Source organism: Rhodnius prolixus, unplaced genomic scaffold (genome assembly GCF_049639745.1).
Source record: "Rhodnius prolixus isolate KJV_2025 unplaced genomic scaffold, Rpr scaffold_3, whole genome shotgun sequence".
Lineage (NCBI taxonomy): Eukaryota > Metazoa > Arthropoda > Insecta > Hemiptera > Reduviidae > Rhodnius > Rhodnius prolixus.
The window spans coordinates 48636784-48658206 of record NW_027411603.1 but is presented as its reverse complement, the minus strand read 5'-3'; the positions used below and the strand labels follow the sequence as shown (position 1 = coordinate 48658206).

The 21423-nt window shown below is 36.7% G+C and overlaps 1 protein-coding gene across 2 annotated transcripts in view; it reads left to right on the top strand.

The window, feature by feature from the left end:
- Window positions 1-20953, top strand: part of dysf (neuronal PAS domain protein dysfusion) — a 302152-nt gene extending 281199 nt beyond the window's left edge. For both annotated transcript variants that reach the window (XM_074126429.1, XM_074126428.1), the window contains exons 9-10: window positions 10357-11246; window positions 17452-20953. In XM_074126429.1, the coding sequence (XP_073982530.1) occupies window positions 10357-11246; window positions 17452-17477 (916 nt within the window). In that variant the 3' untranslated portion in view covers window positions 17478-20953. The remainder of the gene's footprint in view (window positions 1-10356; window positions 11247-17451) is intronic.
- Window positions 20954-21423: the final 470 nt, after the last annotated feature.

The window sequence follows — 21423 nt, the reverse complement described above, 5'->3', positions numbered from 1 at the left end:
TTCAGGCCATTAATAAATAATCGAACTGATCTTTTAGAAGCTAGTCTAATCGGAGAAATAATTCTGATTTGACTGATTTGAGGAATTGAATTCAGGTACGTTTCTTGGCCACCCAATAAAGTAATATTTCGTAATATTTCATATTGATGTCCTTATTGGAAGGAAACTTGAAACTCTGGTATTCATTTGTACTTCTTGGGAACCAGAAAGAACAGCAGAACTATCCATGAAAGATTAGAAAAGAACATCAGGTAGCCGGCGTACAAAGGAATCTAATAAAGGAAATCTTTCCAAGTAGTCCGGGTAATTTAGGTACAGGAACTGAGGTTGATATTTGTCGCCCAGTTTTTCCATCTGCACATAAAGAAGATAAAAAAAAAAATACTAATGGTTGTGTTCAGTTAAGCCGACAGCGGAAGAAGTTTAGTTAGTGGTGTTCAAGGGTTCGAAAGCAAAGAAGAAAGAAAAGCTTGATAGAGGAGGGTCTCTTTTTTGGAAGACTGAAGCGGCGATGAAGTACGTAGAAGGTGCAGGTCATCAGCTTCTTGCTCGCATTGTTGCTGTCATCTGTTCTTGCTGTGTGTGTGAGTGAGACACTTCTAATCGTTGTAAAGTGCAGAGTAACGCCTTAGGTCCGTAATCATCTCATAATGGAGCTGTAGAGCGACGGAGACAGAGAGAGAGGGAACGAAAAACGCGCAACCATCTTGCTGCCTTGATTACGCCTAATCCACAACGGAACATAGAAACACCCGAACGACTGACAAAGGCCCACTGATGCTGGCCATCAATGAAGAAAATCTCCAGATCTTGGTCCGTCGCCTCTCATTCTCCTTTTGATCTTCCATCTGTACTTTCTTCTTCTTCTCCGTCTTCTCCCACTACCACTGCTTCTTTCTTCATCGCTTCCTAATGCCTTCATTCATCATGCTAGAAAGGAGATGAGCCGCCACTGTTTTACTTCCTAATAGACTTGTAATCACACAAAAATGTAACAAGTATTTCTCTCAGTCCAGTCTTTTCTTTTGGACATTGCTAAATAATACCCAGAGTTTATGAACTCTTTTTTCTTTCTTTTATTTATTGTTGTTAATCTCTAACTTCCTGTTATTCTGTAAACTTGTGGTGGAGGGCATTTTCTTTCCCGGAAAACTGAGTTTCCCTGAGCTTGGAAGCTTGCATATTTGGATAATGCCGGTAAGCAATTATTCCATTTGTTTAGCGCAGTGTCTTTCAAACTCTTCATGAAGGCCTCTCTTATTGGTTCGCTTAGTTCTTGTAACAGGTAGTCTCTCAGTGGTGACAAACTATAAAATTCAAAAGTTAAAAATGGTAGAATCCTCAAACGTGGTTTTGAGACCAGTTGCTAAAGGTTTCGGCTGAAATCCATCGTCAGGAGTGGTAATTCAGTACATCCACTATTTTCTGTAAAAATGCGTCTTCGGCGGATAATGTTAACGATATTAGGTTATCGATATTAGGTTATCGATATTAGGTTATCGATATTAGGTTATCGATATTAGGTAATCGATATTAGGTTATCGATATTAGGTTATCGATATTAGGTTATCGATATTAGGTTATCGATATTAGGTTATCGATATTAGGTTATCGATATTAGGTTATCGATATTAGGTTATCGATATTAGGTTATCGATATTAGGTTATCGATATTAGGTTATCGATATTAGGTTATCGATATTAGCAGTGAGGTCCCAACCACATCTTCAACAGACCAGTCGGATCAAAATTGATATTTCCATTGAAACTCAAATTAAAAAATCCTACAGGAATGCAATAACTTATCTTGCTAAAACTATCAGAGGAAATAAAAAAAAGTCGATTTTTGTTGGAAAATACTATAATTATGTATAAGACGCGTCAGACAGGGTTGCATTCGATCGCCAGTTTTATTCAACGACTTTGTTCAGAAATAGTTGCATTTAAGACACCTTGCTTGCCTACTTTTTCTCAGAGAAAGACATTACAGCTACATACCAGAATTGTCTTCGTGCATTCGGAACTTCGAAATGTGAACTTTCTCTTTCCGGTTAAGTTGATCTCAATCATAATCCTTTTTCTAGCAATAAGTAGGGAATTTAAAAATAATTTTTATTAAAACTGTCCGGTAGGACAGTTGTATAAGGGTTGACCATCAAAAACTGCACGAAAAAGCTGTAATGTTGAAAAACACCCAACTTTGACAATTTTTTTCTCTTTTTTTCTACAGAAGATAAAATTCCAAAATTTTCTTTATAATGTAGGGCAAATCCTCCTTTATGACTGTAATTTTTTTTGCAACAACATAGATGAAATAGATTTGGTAAAAAAGTTGCCGAAAATGAGCAAAAACGGCATGTTCAGAAATTGTTGTTCTTGTTGTTGTTACCTTTTTTGTAAACTGCGTAGCGCCTAAACGCGTGAACCGATTTTCATGAATGAGGTGTCATTCGATTCGGAATTTTATGTAGATGCGCTGTATATTCAAAGGGGGGAGGAGTTGGCCCCATGTATGTAAGGCCCCCTTCAAAATTTTTATTACTAATTACTCTGTAAATCTTGGCCCGATTTTGATAAAAATTGGTAGGATGAAAGGGTTGGGGCTCCCCTAGGTAACATTAAAGCGATGATCTGCTTATTTACATAGTTTCATCAAAATAGTGTAGTGATGGCTCTTTTTTTATATATATATAATGAAACATGTCCAAAAACATGTTGAAAAAGTAAGTTTCTGCGGGGGAGCGGGGAGGTGACAGTCCTAAGCACACGGGAGGTCTGGGGTGATGTACAGTTCTTAATGACAACTTGACGGTAAAGGGACAGATTATTATTCCAGTTCCGGTTGGATATTAGTGAATAAAAAAAAAAAAAGCTGTCTCCAAGACATTGTCGAACAGAAGCCGCGCTCCAATTTAATAGAGATTAATCTGTAGCTTACACGATTTTCTAATGTGCACTAACAGTGTCAGTCGCCTTCCGGTGACGCATTTCCTCTACCTCTTGTTTTTCCCCCCAGTATTGAGACCGGTTTATGCATAAGGCGCGACAATATCTGGAGGTTATGTGGCACCCAAAGCTTTTTTCCAGTGCACAGCCGGCCTCAGGACAATGTTCTCTCGTTACACTGTCCAGTGAGCCTGTGAGTAGCTTTCTAGTAAGAGAAAATCTAAATTTCAGGCAGTTGATCCCCAGGATCTTCGCAGCGTTGGAATCTTAAGTTTCTTAATTTAAGGCCCAGCAACTTCTTAGCTCGCAAAGCCCTTCTCAACAGAAAACTGCCGACCAACTGGGCAGTCTCCTCTTTCTTACCTCTTTGTCTATCATCAACAATATGAATTAATTAATTGCAAAGACGTGAAACATAAACGTCCGTAGAAAAGTTGGACAGCTATCTTAATTGAAGCGGGAAAATATTATACAATAGATTCAAAAATATTGGGCACTTCCGCCTCCCTTCAAAAAAAAGAAGAAGAAGAACGCATGAGTGACGTAATATTGTTTATTTTATTGAAAAATAAATAAGACGACTTCACATTCTTATCCATTGCAAATCCGCCATTGTCAGCATATTGACTACGTAAATAGCACTAGACATTTCATTTTTAGCGAAGTCCAAGTTTTTTAATTATTATTATTTAAAGCAGTTTTTAATTAAAAACAAATTTATTTACTTAGTATATTTAAATATATTCAAATATATTAGAATAACGGTTAATTTCAGAGGAGAGAGGTGCTGTTGTAAATAGCCATACCATCTTCGTCCATTATTTTATAGGTGACTGTTAATTACCTAGAAATTTTATATATAGATACATGTCCTTATACCTGTACATATATATATATATATATAGAGTTATATACGCGCGAAGCCTGCAAGTTAGTTAAGGTGGTAGGATAGGTTTTAATTATGTGTCTGATTGTAACGGGCGATTAGTGTGAAATAGGCCAGCGTTCTGTTCACCAACAGAGGAGTGCACTGCGACAACGTTCTATGCAGTTGAGAGTGTATCTCATTTACTATAACTCGGCCACAAGTGGTGGTGTTGGTGTGCTGGTGGTAGAAGAATGTAGTTGCATCCAATATGCTGGTGGAGAGGCCTTGTATGCACCTCTAAGTGCATATCTTGCAAACACTATACCAACTTGTGGAGGGCATAGTACCAACCGAAGGCACTATAATGTAGTTCTTCTTTTTCCGTACGTCGTACAGCTCTATCTAATAGTGTTTCCGGTTATATACAGATATACTCCCAAATTTTATTAATTTAATAAGAGAGTAACAATTTTAATTTCACGACAACAGTCATTACTTTGGCTTTAAAGTTATCTAAGAAGCATAAACTTGCTGAGACATTTAAGCAACTTAACTTGTAAAAAAAATGGCACCACTTGTTTACATAAAATCCAAAAACTTGGTCTTGTCCATGGGATTCGTGGGTTATTAGGGGGGGGGATCAGCCCATCGTGCGAAAACACCAAAACCGGAAATCTATAAACATACCTATTTACTAGCCAAGGCCTGCTTTGCGATCATATCAAGTTATCACCAGGAAATAACCGATTTAAGGTTCCCTTAATAAAAATTATCGATAATGGCACCATCGATTTTCATTAACTTTGAACGCACATTCAAGTCTCTCGTAGTCTTGTAACTTTTATTCGAAACATTTTCTCAGAGAAGTTGGATTGAGGGCACTTCCGAGGGGGCGAAGAGGTTGGTAAGCATGATTCTAAATGACGTTTTTAGTGCAGTGCATGTTGTTTCCTGCTAAATGCAAAAAGGAAGGTTTAATGTGTAATGTAATCTTACGTCAGATATTTTATGTCAAATAATTGATGAAGTTTTGTTTACTAAACATCTTGGCTATGACAGAAACGTTGCGTCAGGTATGGGATAGTTCAGAGGAAATCCAGGGATTTGAATCCCTGATACTGGCCATTAGGCTTTCTCATCCTAACATCTACAGCTCAGCATCCGGCGACAGGCTTATCTTTCATGAGAGAATCCTGTCCTGAAGGCTGATATTTCACTGGAAAAAAAGGTTCCAGGAGTAGTTAAAAATAAAGCAAAAAAAAAATAGGATGCCATAATACAGGGGTCCCCAAACTTTTTACCCAGGTTCACTGTCCCTCAGACCGTTGAAGGGCCGCACTATAAAACAAACTATTTTAAAGTAAAAAAAACGGGAACAAATAGAATATTTCAAATAAAGAACAAGTAAAGTTGAAATGAACAAGCTGCCCAGTATTTCTGTGGGAACTATGGACCTGCTTTTGGCTAATGAGATGGTCCAATGTCCAATGTACTGTACATGAGGGACGCAGTGCTTTGCGGCACCGCCACATAAAGTGCTCCTCTCACTGAACACCAATGAAAATGCCCCTTCCTGAAGTGCGGCGGGGGCCGGATAAATGACCCATTTTCCAATATAACCAGGAAGGGGGAGGTCCCGGAAATACCTTAGAATGCTTCTGCTTCACTCCCTTCCACACCAACATTCTCAGGCTCCCAAAATACGAATCTATAGACCTTATAACTATTAAATTAGTTCCTGGTATTATGTCCGTTTTGTGTAATAAAGTGGTGAAAAATATCACAGCTTTCCCTTGGCAATTTCTGAGTTTTCCACAATTTTTGTTGTGAATTTTCTCATCAAATTTTTGTTTTTAGGTTTATTCAATGTTTTTCATGATATTTTTTGGTGAAGTACAAGCTATCACTTTTAAGTAGGCATCTAATAAGCACCACAATGAAAATTCCTGTTTACAGATATTTATTTTTATTCCTGCAGGATATTTAAAAGAAGTTAATTCTAATAATTAGAGATAATTACATATTTCGTGATGGTGGACCAGTTTGTTTGTATTTTAAATTAGTTTCTTACCCGTCTTCCAGTTCTTCTTTTACATTAGATTCCCATACTTTTTTTTATCTAGAAGGTGAATTACCAGTTTTGGTGGAGTACGGGCGGGCGGCCCTTCTGGACCATCCCAGACTACATTATACTGGTCAGTGTTCTGACTTCTTTACTGACAACAGACAGGCCAAGTATTTCTGTCTTAAGGTTCAACAGAAACATTGTACAATTATTATGAGAGGAACCATCAGCTTGTCATTCGTTCTACAAGAAGATGTGTGACGTAATGATGTGCCGTGGCTAACTGGATGTGAGACTTTATGTTAACGTCAGAGTTGCGCCATTATTCTATATAATATATACATATATATATATAATCTACATCAAGTCTAGACACATTAAATTCAACTATATTGAAACCTTCTTACTTATAAGGAATAGTTCTTTAAAAATATCTAATATCCAACTCCTTTCCTGAGCTTTTTGTAAGGATAATCCATTTATTTTGTGGAGACATCACAAGCGAACACTCATACGACTTTTGACGTGAATACGTCTTTAAATTTGCTATCATGTGGAGGCAATCCAAAAAAACCTAATGATCACCAAATCGGGGAGATACAGTTTGGCATTATAGTTTCGAATCTATCGTCTACATCCAAAATTAAATTAGACCACTGGATAGCTAAAGGATCAAAGAATTCATTACGTTAAGCGAGGACTGTAACGGGAGGGGGAAGCGCCGCCATTTTGAGATCATTTTGCTGCGTATCGAGATTTCAAATTTGTATAACTTTTGACTCGGAGAAGCTACGATGTTCGTTTAAGTTTTAATCGTCAGCTGTCGTCACAATATATCGATTGTATATGAAACATTAGTGTAAAATAGTGACAGTGAATATAATATGGTGTTAGAATAAAAAAATATTATCAAAAATATATAATGTCGGCCTATACGCGTCGAAAAGCCAAAACCTAATACAGAGATCGGTATACGGTTGGAAAGGGCTTCTCAAGAACAATCGAATGGTAATAATAAAACACCATATGACCGAGTCAAGCTGTGCCGGGAACGTAAAAGAATGAATGCGGCCGAGCGGATCAACGACGGTGTCCAGTACATCTGGAGCTGGGGCAGGTTGAAATTATGCAAGTGGATGATGAAATCGCTTCTACATCGACAACGGACTGTATAGGCATAGATTGTGTTCGATCGTCGATTTGTTTCCTTGATTTCATCCTAAATACATAAAAAATATAACCCGTTACGTAAACGTATTCACGTACAACACACGGCCGTGGTCCATGACTCAGCCACAGTTTTTTAATCTAATTTTTTTAATCGCAATTTGCTTGACACTGAAATTTGCTGAAGGAAAAACGTGACACAAAGTGACCGTAAATTATTATTTCCGGTTGGATTTGCGTCCACTTTTCTAATTACATTTCTTGGACGGAAGTGACTAGCTAACATATTATCCATTAGGTTTTTGCAATCCCTTTTTTGTTACCAATATCTTATAGTTGCGTATACCCAGTTATTGAAGAAATACCAAATTGGATTCTCCCACCTTTTTTTTTTGTAGCAAAATGTTTCGTAATAATTGAACTATATCAAAGGTTACAAGAGTTCAACAGACATGGGAATATTATTTATTCAAAGTTGGTTACACTGTATATCATAATATTTTTTTATATAAAGCAAGTTTGGAGTTTCACGGGCAATTCGTGTATTAAGGCTTGGTGGGCTGGTGTGCACTGTTATTTCTACCAGAAAGGTTGAAGGTAATATAAATTAAAGGTTGCCCTCAGGTCACCTGTTTCCACGTCACTTCCTTAATGAGCGTAACACTGGAAGCCGAGTTTTAGTTTTTTAAATATATTATTATCTGGTAATCAGCTGTTTTTTACCGCCAGTAAGATATCGAGAGGTCGATTGGCCCGCAGCTATTTTATTCTACGTCTATTACTTGATTCTAAAATCTTTTTTTCTTTTTCTTATTTTAGATTATCTGTAGAAACAATTATCTCTAGGAATCAATTAGGGTTTGCAGTTTCTAACTGGGCAACCTAGCTACGAATTTTCCAAACAACTTGCTCAGTAATCCTGCACAAATGATCGGTTTAGATCAGTGGCGTAATCCTTCCAGGTTTAAAGAAAAACCATTTTAACCATTTTTAAGAAAACTGAGAAAAACTGTTTAAAAAAAAACAAAGTGGTTCTGGTAATTTAACGTGACTTAACACCTTTTAGAGTTCTTGAAGTTTTAGCAATAAGTATTCTTTCTAATTCCAGCTTTTTGAAACATTTTTTTATTCTCTTAAACGTTAATCAATTGGTAAAACTGTACTTTACATCCGGAATGAAGCTTTAGAGTGAATCTCCACCAACACGTTTTCTGAGTGCCTTTAAAAGAACATTCTTAAATAAAACTTTTTGATCTGCATGTTGAACGACATTTCGAGACAATTGTTAACAAGCCAAATCTAAAATAATCCAAATCAATAAAGTGATATTTTTGTTTAAGTACTTTTTTTTGAGTTCTGTACTTAAAAATCGCTCAAAAAATAAAGTTGCAGCTTACTTCATTTTCCATTTCTGATGTATTTTGTTTACACACTCAAAAGACTGCTTTATAAATCAATTTTTTTTTCAGACTCAGGGCATCTCTCAAAACGCTCAAAAGAACTTGACGTTTACTTACCCTAGTAAGAGAAAATCTAAATTAAAACATTTAGATATAATGTACGATTATGTTTGGAGAGAGGATTCTGTCAATAAAACAACTCTAATTGCGACAAATTTACGTCATTTTTCAGAGTTTAGATTATAAAACTATATTGCATTATCAAATTTTACTTTTCTTTTTCTTGGCATCACAGCCACGTGAAGGGCCACAGCCTCCTCAATTTACCAGTTGAAATTTTGAGACGTATTAAGATTTTGCAGGGTAGGATTGTCGGCCCAAGAAACTATATACGCCCAACTTCCTTTGCCGAAGCAATCTGCAAGAGAAGGTGCCTTAGTGTGCTTGTTTACGTGGATGCAGTGTAACGGGTATTGTTGTGTCCCTATTGTACAAGTGAAAGTGCATGATGCACTGTGCAAGGAACCTGTGGGAATGCAATACCCACGAAGTTGCATGCAACAGCCACCTCCTGCGGGAATTATCGTATTATTAAAATATTAATTAGATTATTAGTAATGAAAAGAAACAAAAATAGCTGGATTACATTTATTTGGATTAAGCTACTTCTTCAAAGATAAGTTCGCAAGAAGTTTTACTGACGTGAAATAGAAGAGTCACCTCAGATACCCAGATGAAATAACCACGCTACGCTTCTAACTAGACATACACAAAGATTGTCCATGTACTTTTGGAGGAGAGGGGGCAGATTAAATAAACGAACAATACTGTTCCATGTTGATCCACCAGTAGCGGCCAACATCAAGAAAAAAGACCAACCTTGCTCTTTCTTCAAGTTCTTCTTCAAGTAAAGAAGAAAGATGAAGAAAGAGGCAAAAGGATACGCTCGATTGGTCAGCAGCATGATCACTTGTTAATAGCTGAGAGAACCATAATCCTCTCTCTCCCTCTCTGAAGAGAGAAGAGGCCATTGTCCCAATAATCTTTGTATCATCTCTTTCTCACTTATATTAAACACTTTATTTGTGTTTGGATACTATGTAGCCAACGTTACATCGTTCCAGAAGAGAGGAGATATTTAGAACTGGAAGAGATGTAAAGAAACAAGAGAAAGATATAATAATTTTGAGTAAAAGGAGAGAACTCCCTCGGATCCAGGGAATGTAGTTCCGACCGTTGGAGACGTCCGCCTACTTCTTCTGCCAGACTGAAATAAAACTCTGGCCACAGACCCAGTGCTCTTCTCTTCATCTTCTTCTTCTTCTTCTTCTTCTTCTTGATATGATCGCCGACACGTTAGAGAGGAGGAGCTCCTCATTCTCTCACTACTCTCTTTGCCACTCTCTCAATCACGCCAAAATCAAAAAAACCAATCTCTGTGTACAGTTCGAGTCTGGTAGGGGGGGAGATGGACCAGCGTTTTGTTAGTTTTATCAACATTTGTTAGGTTTTGGTTTAAACCAAATAAAAAATAAAGACTGTGGCCACTCGCGAGAACTGCTAAGTGTCTATAACCTGGAGCGCCAGGTGCATCACTTTGAATCTGCCGTATACTCCAACTCTTAAGATGATGTACTGCTTGTTGAAGTCTTGCGTTGTTTCTATTAGTTCCCACAGCAGACGCTGGTTCTCTCTGCTGTCCAATTATCTTATTTCTTTAGTTTAGTTTTTAAATTGTTATTGGTATTAATGTACCAGAAAAAAAGTTATTGTTTGACTACTCACATGACTTCCTGTTTGCAGTTTAAAAAATGGAATTCTCTCGAAACCTGAAAAAAAAGTCCTCTTAATTAACGTTAAATTAACTATTATCAGCTTTTAACGTGGTTTGGTGATTTGATCTGTTGCAGTGAGACAGAGGCCGGCGTGATGAGGGTGAACAGCTGGCTGTACCACTACTACACGGTGCAGAGCAAACTCCAGTACGGTCTGGCGTATGAACCGCACGCAGCCACACAAGTATCACGAATGGCGTCCAGCGGCTTCTACCAACACGCGCAAGCCATGTCCCCGTATCACCACCAAGAGTCCCCAGCACCCAACTACCATCATCAAGTATCGCCACCGTCTCATCATCACCAGGGTATACCGCAAACTTTAACCACACATCCAGAAGCGTTCCGTTACGGCCGACATACGGAACCAGAACCAGTCGACTATAGTGTACACCATGAACAAGATATAAAAGCATCGCCACGTTCATCACCAGCCTCTGAAGACATAGTGGACCTGGATCGTGGCGGTAGTGGTGGCGGCGGAACCACGGTGTTGATGTCCTCCGCCAGTCCGGCCACACAGTCACTTGGCAGGTCTAGACTTTTAGTGAAAGCAGCCACATCTTTGGATCCGGCCGATGTTATGGAACAATGGAATCCAAGTCCACCCTGGTCGGATACAACATTGCAGAAAGTGCCAGACATATTGCATCAGGATCTAAGTCCTTATGTGACTACAACTCCGCCGACACCCGGTTCAGCGGTCTCTTTACAACATCCGCCAACGCCTGCGTTTACGTTCGACTGGACACCAGAACAGTATGTACCTAACATGCAGCCGTGCACACCTGTACCGCTCGTGGACGAGGAACACACGTTATTGGGCTGTTTCTCGTGGTCTGCCGCCGCAACACCGGTCACAGAGCATAGACTGTTTCCGTTACAACCGCCTCCTACGCACAGACCGTCGCTGATAGTCAGAATCGACCAAGAGCCTGATCATCTCCTTATGCCAACTATTAAAGGTATCTTATCTTCTCCTAATAGCAGCTTCCACAATGTCTTGTTCTATTTAAACTAGTGAAACTCTCCAGCCTCTATCTGAAGAGTTGAAATTATGCTTCTCTAGAATAATGTGTCTCATTGTACTGACCTAACAATAAACGATTCATCATTAATTTGGGTAGCCATGCTGCGACCTCTCAAACCAGAAACATAACTCAGTTTTTCTTCCGTTTTTGTGGGCAGTGTTTGTTGGTAAGGACCAAGCCTGTCTTGGGTTGGAAATTTTTAAAGAAGTCGGACATTTTATCCAGTATATTGTTTTGTTTTTTTCTTCGACCGCTTTAAGCAGTCGTTCTACAATGTTGGTCTAGAACTTCTAAACTACGATGGCTATAAATCTTCAATATTTTTCATTATTGCAAACCTAGTCGCCTCTTAGAGCTGTTATCTCCTGTAAATGAACATAGCACAAAGAAATTCTCTGACGCGTTATTAAAACTGTCTATTAGGACAGCTAACAGCTGATAGTAAAATGATAATTTTTTTCTCTTTTGACAAATTAACAAATTGTCTTTAAAATAGAGGGCACATCCTCGTTTATAAATGTAATTTTTTTGCAATAACACAAATTTCGAGAAAAACTAAACCGAAAATGAGCAACAATTATTGTTGTTGCTTTTTGATGAGTAGGCTTAGAGTATGATGAACCTCTTACCAGTTAAGAAGGGTTCAATGGGAAAAAATATATTATTAATTTAGTGCGCGGCTAATAACTAGTAGATTTTCTCTAGTACCTGCTGCACATACCCGAATATAGCGGCAGTAATCATAAAGCGCCGAGTGAGGGTGGAGATTGTCCCTAACGACAGGGTTCTCCTGTCCTGCGATCCCTCACTTGGGCATACCTGACACGAACTGCCTCCTTCCTTCTACAGCCGACATAATTATAATAATTCATACAGTAATAAGTAATCTTCGAAATTAGATGTACACAGAACATACGGTTATATAATTTTTTTTAATTATTTCCTATGTTGAGTCAAACCATTATTAGGTAAATAACGCTGCGAGCCATTACTGGCTTCAAGGGTCAATGGGCCGTCAACACTTAAGGGGAAAAAAAGAAACCATTAATTTTCTCAGAGACTAAACGCACCAAAAGAGTTTTCTAAAGGCAGCTTGCCAGTTCGATTCTTGGTCCAGCTCGCAATCCTTCTGCCATCTTAACTTTCATTAAGATAAATTTCAGGCATACTTTTAATGCTTTTTAATTTTATTTTTTATAATGGTAGATCAGTACATTGCCCTGTTAAAATATGATACTTAAAGGTTTAACAAGTAAAGTAATGCACATTTTTTCAGGCAGACGACTAGCAAACATACTTTACTATAAATTTCTCATATTAACCATTAAATAAAATACAAGGCCTAGGGACAGGGAATCGAACCCACTAACCAACAATACATCTTAGCTTTGCGGGTCGTTTGAAAAGTCCGTGCAAAGTCAGAGAGATAGCACCACTGGCGCGTATCGAGGTTATGTTTAGTTAGTAGCATCTCTTGGAAGAACACACACCAAGTTTCAGCCAGATCGGTCTATTTCTTTGTGTTTGGCATTCGTTTGAATCGAGGAAGTCGAGTGATTTTCAAAAAATGGACGAAAAAGAATTTGGTGTGTTGATTAAACACTACTTTATGAAAGGCAAAACGCCTCAGGAGACTAAAGAGAAGCTTGATAAACATTATGCTGACTCTGCACCTTCGATTAGAACAGTTTATAAGTGGTTTCAAAATTTTCGGAGTGGCCATATGGGCACAAGTGACGCTGAACGTTCTGGACGCCCTGTTGAGGTTACTACTCCAGAAATCAATGATAAAATCCATGATATGGTGATGGATGACAGAAGAGTGAAGGTGCGTGAGATTGCTAGTGCTGTGGGCATCTCGAATGAACGGGTCCATAATATTTTGCATCAACATTTGGACATGACAAAGCTATCCGCAAGATGGGTGCCGCGATTGCTCACGCTTGACCAAAAACGAAATCGTGTGAAGTGTTGCAAGGACGGTTTGCAGCTGTTCCAGAAGAATCCGCAGGACTTTAAGCGTCGTTTCGTCACTGTGGATGAATCATGGATACATCACTACACTCCTGAGACCAAAGAACAATCTACGAGTAAACAATGGGTTACCAAGAGGGAATCTGCGCCAAAAAAGGCGAAGACCGTTCCTTCGGCCGGAAAGATTATGGCGACTGTCTTTTGGGATTCGCAAGGAATAATCCTCATCGACTATCTGGAAAAGGGTAAAACTATTACAGGTGCATATTATTCATCGTTATTGGACCGTTTGAAAACCGAGCTGCAAGAAAAACGCCCACGATTGGCCCACAAAAAAAGTCCTTTTCCATCACGACAACGCACCAGCTCACACCTCAGCAGTTGTGGTCGCAAAATTAATGGAAATAGGGTTCCAACTCGTTTCATATCCCCCCTATTCTCCAGACTTGGCTCCCTCGGACTACTATTTGTTCCCCAATATGAAGAAATGGCTGGCGGGAAAAAGATTGTATTCAAACGAGGAGGTGATTGCAGAAACGAATGACTATTTTTCAGACTTGGACAAATCCTATTATTCGGAAGGGATCAACAAACTAGAGCAGCGTTGGACGAAGTGTATAAGCCTAAAAGGAGACTATGTTGAAAAATAAAAAAGGTTTACCCCAAAAAATTAAGTAGTTTTTATTTTTGCACGGACTTTTCAAACGACCCTCGTATAATCGCCTAACATACTTTACTGCAAATTTCTCATAATAACCATTAAATAAAATCCAAGTGATATGAGCGCTTAGTTGGTAAAGTTAAGGGAAATAGTAAAAGACAGTTAAGTTTGTTACTCCGTGTTCATTTATAATATTTTTTTTAGATAACCCTTTCATACTGTTCTATTATTTATGAACATTAATCGATTATTAATGTTAATAAAAGAAAATATTTTATAATTATATGAAAAAAATATTGTTTTCTTGAAAATTATTATCCAAGTTTTAATTGAACTAAGTTTTCCTAATTGCAAACATTAATTACCTAGTTGCAAGTGAAAAACGGCCTTATTAAAAACGGAAAATGTTGCATTAATCCTCATTTAAACAAAATAACAAAAAAAACAAAATCAGTAAATAAAACTTTAAAGAGACGTTATCTAAATCATACGAGAGTGAGATAAAGGATGTTTAAGTAAGAGAACCTGTACAACTGAGCGAGGGGAAGGTTACAGAAATAGAAGGTTTATATAACTAAATGGTTAATTAAGAAGACAGAGCGCGCTCACTGCCGGGCAGGAGGCGAAGGCACAAGTGTAGAGTGGCGCGATGAATGCTTGCTGAACCCAAGATGGTTCTTACCAGATTATTTCCTAGCCAATGATGGTGGTATTTCTGGAAATAAAAATAATAATAAAAAAAAAAAAAGCGACTGTTTTAGTTTTATTATTCGACCACCGTCGACTGGTTTTTCTAACACTTTTACTTGCTTACACTATTTGTTCTGGCTGATGACTACAATTTTTAGCCGCTGGAGTGAAGTTTTGGGAAATATTATCAACTAGTCTCTAGTCCAGTTTTTAGTTACTACCTCAGCAAGTCGAAAAGTTATCCGCCTAGCACAAAGAGGGGTCGTTTTCAAAGGAAATCCACCCAATTAATAGCATACGTCACTGAGAACGTTACTTGATCTGAGAACGAACGTTTCTCTCGATTAGGCTTCTTGATGCTGCAACCCATTGCTGGATCCTGGCCTGCTCAATGATCCCACAACATACTTAACCCCGTTCTGTATCATTCGTGATCTCATTTTCAGCCTGCCATCCTTTCTTCCCGGCACATGGAACAGCCCACTTCTGGGAATAGCAGTCTCTTCCATTCTAACAACGTCTCCGGCCCACCACAGTCTCATCAGCTGGGATATGCTCGATAATAACCAATTTCGAATTATAACCAATTCTTCATTGTGATCTATCCTACAATTTTCCTATTTTCATGGTTGGGTGTTTTTTCGTTTAAATGGCTAACCCGGAAACATCGTGTAAAGATAAGGGCAGTTTATTGCAAACGGAAATTCATTTAAAGTTAGGTAAAACTTGGAACTTGGTAGGCGTGTGTAACGCTTGTGTATGAGTAAGTGTGTACATATGTTGATGAACTCGACTTTGGGGTTTGCTAAAACCAAATATTTGCACCCGTTAACTATCTCTGCAAGCATTATGTGATTATTGGATGGAGTAACACCAAAAATGATGATCATATTGTTTGATTGGGATACCCACAAGGACGTCATCCCTTAAGAACTGGCCAGTTCAATTTTCCCTAAAATATATGAGCCTCCTAAACTGTTGTAGTTCTATAATTTGATCAATATAGGATCTATGGTTCAGATAACATTTTTTTTACTTAAAATGACTATCCAAACGAGCTCCAAAATTTTTTTTTAACATCGTACTCGTACGGACCACCATTTCTGGTGTAACTTTTAGTAGTTAACAACCGCCTGAGGCGACTCGTACCTCTGAACGCCCAAAGCTATGGAGACATTCATAACACTGGACTCTAATTATCACCATACCTTACAATAATATTGTCCATAACCGTACAAAATAAGATTAAGCAAGCAGTACATGATACGCCTGCTGCTAAGTAAGGTTTTTGTTACTGCCCAGAGTACTAAAGTGCACAGACTAACGAGTCGAACAGGTGTCACATCCGTATTTCATAACCTCAGTTAAGTTTGATTTACAGACTATTATAATATAAGAAAGGTTGAAGTTTTTTACTGCAGAACCTCTCCCCTACTTCACTAGTCTTACCTGTATTTATCTTTGTTGGCTCTAATTTCCTTAGTACGACTCAGTAAACCTTGCAGAACATCAAAATCATCTTATACAATTTCTTTACAACTTTAACTACTTTAAAATTATCACTTAGCCTCATTAACCGCTCACAATAGATTCATTAAATAAATTATAACTATTTAACGATAGCTGCAGGCAATAATGTTGCATTATTGCATTTTCTATGGGCCGTTAGCAGAGTGCAAGCTTTGGACAATAAGAGAAAAGATGATTTAAAGAGTTATATACAGATGGCCTTATCACAAATGCCGCAAAATTTGTAGGCTGTCTATTGGTGGGCACATCTGTTCGTTCATGTAGCCAAGGTTCAAACCTCTAATCTATCTTCTCAGAATTTATTTTTGGTGATTTGTTCGTATTTGCAAATAAACCATTAAATAAAATCCAAGGCCTATACCGGGGGAATCGAACCCACTAAACCAACAATACATCTTAGCTTTGCGGGTCTAGCCTATAACCGCCTAACATACTTAACTATAAATTTCTCATATTAACCATTAGATAAAATCCAAGGCCCTAGACCAGGGGAAGCGAACCCACTAAACCAACAATACATCTTAGCTTTGCGGGACTAGCCTATAACCGCCTAACATAGTTTACTATAAATTCCTCATATTAACCATTAAATAAAATCCAAGGCCTAGACCAGGGGAATCGAATCCACTAAACCAACAATACATCTTAGCTTTGCGGGTCTAGCCTATAACCGCCTAACATAGTTTACTATAAATTCCTCATATTAACCATTAAATAAAATCCAAGGCCTAGACCAGGGGAATCGAATCCACTAAACCAACAATACATCTTAGCTTTGCGGGTCTAGCCTATAACCGCCTAACATACTTAACTATAAATTTCTCATATTAACCATTAGATAAAATCCAAGGCCCTAGACCAGGGGAATCGAATCCACTAAACCAACAATACATCTTAGCTTTGCGGGTCTAGCCTATAACCGCCTAACATACTTAACTATAAATTCCTCATATTAACCATTAAATAAAATCCAAGGCCTAGACCATGGGAATCGAATCCACTAAACCAACAATACATCTTAGCTTTGCGGGTCTAGCCTATGTCCGCCTAACTTACTTTTTGAGTTTTTGGATGAGAATTAGCTGCAACCCGTCAATTGGAAAAGTTCCCACACCGTCTTTACTTGTCCCAAAAGGGATCCTGAAGCTGTTCCCCCCTTTAACTACTTCTACTTCTCGTTTATGACCATCTACCCACGAAATCTTCGCTATCCAATATGTTTCAATAGAATAATTACTACTAAAATACATAACTAATACAGGAATTATTACATTTCTGTTACAGATGAAAGGCAGAGCAGCAGTTTATGATAAGTACTGTAAAATATATTGTACTTAGACATGTATAATATATAAATATATAATATATGACAAATTATTATACATACTTTTAGATATGTATATATATATAAAATTGCCAATCTAATTAAATGCTCCAGCGTCTGTGATAATTGTAATTTTTTATTGTAAAATATTATTTTTTGAAAGAGATATTAAAGGGAAGATAAGAATTAAAGAATATATAATATAATTAATATATATATATATATACATACAGAGGGTTGTTATATATTATAAATAGTAATAAAATTTGATTAGCAATAAATTTGAAAAGTATAAAATTTAAAATTTAAAAAAGTATTTAGCAATAAAATTAGAACTCAATATTATAAATCCATCCATGACTTTTCCGTCCTTTTTTATTATTGATGTGAACATTTTATTGATTATACAAGTGCAATTGATTCTAATATAGTTTAGACGAACAAAAAATCAAATTAGTTTATGCGAATGTCTAAGTGTCAGTCTGAGTTCTATTATTAGTTTCATTGACTTATAGTTTTTATTGAATTTGATGCCTGAGGCTGTTTCTGAAATATTTTAAACAAATATCTTAAAAGAACTCTTCTCATATGGGTAGATTAAAATCAATTTTTTGATTTTCTATGTGTCACCATGGTAACCACAAATTCTCTTCCCCGGTATTTGATTACATCAAAGGGTTATTTGATTAAAATCTAGTGAAATAATCTCTGAATGCAATTCTTTAAGAGTTCTAAAATTTCAACCTGTATTTATCAAAATTGCTATTTTTAAGTGAGCCGTTCACTGTACGAATCTATTAACTCCAATTTTTGGAATATCTTAAATTTAAGTGAGCCGTTCACTGTACGAATCTATTAACTCAAATTTTTGGAATATCTTAAATTTAAGTGAGCCGTTCACTGTACGAATCTATTAACTCAAATTTTTGGAATATCTTAAATTTAAGTGAGCCGTTCACTGTACGAATCTATTAACTCAAATTTTTGGAATATCTTAAATTTAAGTGAGCCGTTCACTGTACGAATCTATTAACTCAAATTTTTGGAATATCTTAAATTTAAGTGTCAAAGCACTTAGTTCAGACAGTAGCTTTTTATATTTATAATAGATTTCCCCAAACAATAAAGTTTAACACCATTAAACGACAAAATATTTTTTGGGTATTAGTTAATGAATAATTTATTTTACAAGCCATTTTGATGCAACTCAGTGCTCTAATGTAAATCATTGCAATACGTGATTCAACTCAAATTCCTGTAGCAGCCGCTGAATGATAACCTGTAAATTTATTTGAATTTATATTTTAAACAGGAATTATAAAAAGCACAATGAACAATTTCTTCAACTTTTTGGCTTTATGGAGTTTTACGGCACAAATGATGAATTTTCCTTTTAAATAAGCGCCTCACTTACTGATCGCAATACAGGTGCAACAAGCTCATTATCTCATTTGGTCGAATTTGGCTCATATCAATACGTTACGTGATACGGGACCACTTGACCAATGTGTATATCAGCAAACTAGCTGAATTCACTAATTAAAAAGATGTTAATAATCGCTGGCCCCCGACATCTATTTGTAACTTTTGTAACTAGTAATTCGGGGTTTCAAAAAATTAAGACTTTTTACTAGATTTATGATTGTTTTTGGGTGTCACAAAGCAATTGTAAGAGCTTACACCTTTGGTGTCCTTAGTGGCAACCAATCACAGCCTAGTGAGCAGAAAAAATTAAACTATTTACTAAATAATAATTTAAATATTCCTCAATTTACAAAATTCATTTTATTAATTTTGTAATGAATTTACAAAAAAAATTAAACTAAATTTACAGTCATTCATCAAATTCAATAAGCATTATTAATAAATTTTATAAACATTTATTTTATTTTTAGAATATAATCTTTAAAATCATCTGAAACTGAATCTAATGCAAAAGAGAAATAAATAAAATCTAAATGGAGCTAAATAGAAATGGCTAACTGCAAGAAAAGTAAAGCTAAGCTTCAGCTGAATAATTAGAGTTCCGGTTTCGAAACCACCCAGGTAAATAAAAAGAAAGAAGAAGGTAAAAATAAAATTAATCACTCTCTTAGTGCAATTTTTTTTTTTAAATGAATTTAGAAAGCACAAAATGGTGCCATATTTCTGTTCTGTTATTCGGTAAATTTAAAAATATAATATTAATTTGAAAATAAAAAAAGAGATATAGATTATTTTAGATTAGTATTAAATTTTAGATATTTATAGAATTTATTTTTCAAATTTTAAGTGAAAAATTTATGATTTAGGAAAGTTTGTTCCTGATAATAATTATCAATAATTATTGATAATTATATCAATATTCAATAATTATTATTGAAGACAGAATTTTGTTATAATTTTTTCTTTTCCTTTTGTTATTAAGAAAATACACTTTATAAATTTAAATTTTCTGAAACTTGCTTCCGAAAAATACAAGGATCTAATCTTTATGGACGATTGGAAGGATATTCACAGTCCTGGCTGAATACGAATATCTTTTCTGTGGCTTTGCTAAGTACAGAACGTACGTTTAAACGGGGGGTTACATCAACAGCGGAAATGGGCTGGGGTTATCTTAGCAGGAAGTACGAAATGCGGATCTTGCACGATCAATATTATTGTTCAATATCCTTCGACGTTGATAGTGCTTTTGAAGACCGTATTCGCTCAGATTATTGTCTATTGCAGCAAACATCAATATCACATCCTGGTAGTTATTAATTTATTTATTTTTAATTATTATTTTATTTTTTTATTTATTTATGATTTAAGGCGCGTCAACATCTAAGGTTATTGGCGCCCGGAGCTTTTTTCAGTGTACTGCCGGCCTCCGGACAGTGTTCTCTCGTTATAGACAACACTGTCCATTACCGGACAGTGAGCTGTAAGAAGCTTCCTAGGAAGAGAAAATCTAAGGGTCAGCAGCTGGATTCGAACCCGGGACCTCCGCGTGGGAGTCCAGTACGCTAACCTCATAGCTAATCCCTTCCCTTTTATTTATTATTATTATTATTCTGGCAATATTTGGATGTTCATCCATCTTCAGTTATTGAAGAGATTTATTTAGAGACATTTGACTTCCATTTATTCTGTCCCTTGTCACCAAATGATCCGACTGAGATTGTGGGTTGAGAGGTCTGTAAGAAAAGTGAGGGGAAACATACCTAGATAGTGCCTCCCTCTGGGTGACTGGTGGAGCGGGGATGAATAAATGTTAAATTAAAAGATCTAGAATAAAAACGGGGAATAAATGATGGCTATTTGCTCCTGATTCACTGCTTTAATTGTGTTTATTTAAGAAGTCGAACTTCGAAGATTATAAATTGAAACAAAAGATGAAGGAAAATGCTAGCGTGGGTGTATGGTGATGGAGCGATGTATTCTAGACATCTTTAGAGTCTTGGCTGAACACTCTTCGTAAATAATGTCTTAGATCGACGGGGAACTCTGGACGAATATGTCTCGAGACTCTAGCCTATTCCCTGCTTTAGGGTATCCTCTTTAAGTTATTTCTTAAGATAGCCACACTTCTTGAGGTGGCGTTTGGGGGGGCAAGTGAAAGGGCTTTGATCTTTCTGGCGTTTTAAAACCAAATATAAAATTTGAAATTTTTTGGTGAGTGATTTTCCATTTTGCGAGTCTAAAGCAACAAAAGTTTTCTATAATTTTCCTCTTTCGTGATCAAGGACGCTTATATTTTCCTCCATTAAGTGTTCAAATTCAGAAATCTGAAAGAAATCTGTATCAAGAGGAAACTTCGCTACAACATACCTCTTCAAGATTAGATCCTGGTGCTAATCTGTACATCTTCCACCCTCTTGAGCTTACTAAATTTAATTTAAACTGGCCAGTAATAAGAAAAGGAGCAGACCAATCTGTGGAAGGTTATGATATAAATAAAAAAAACC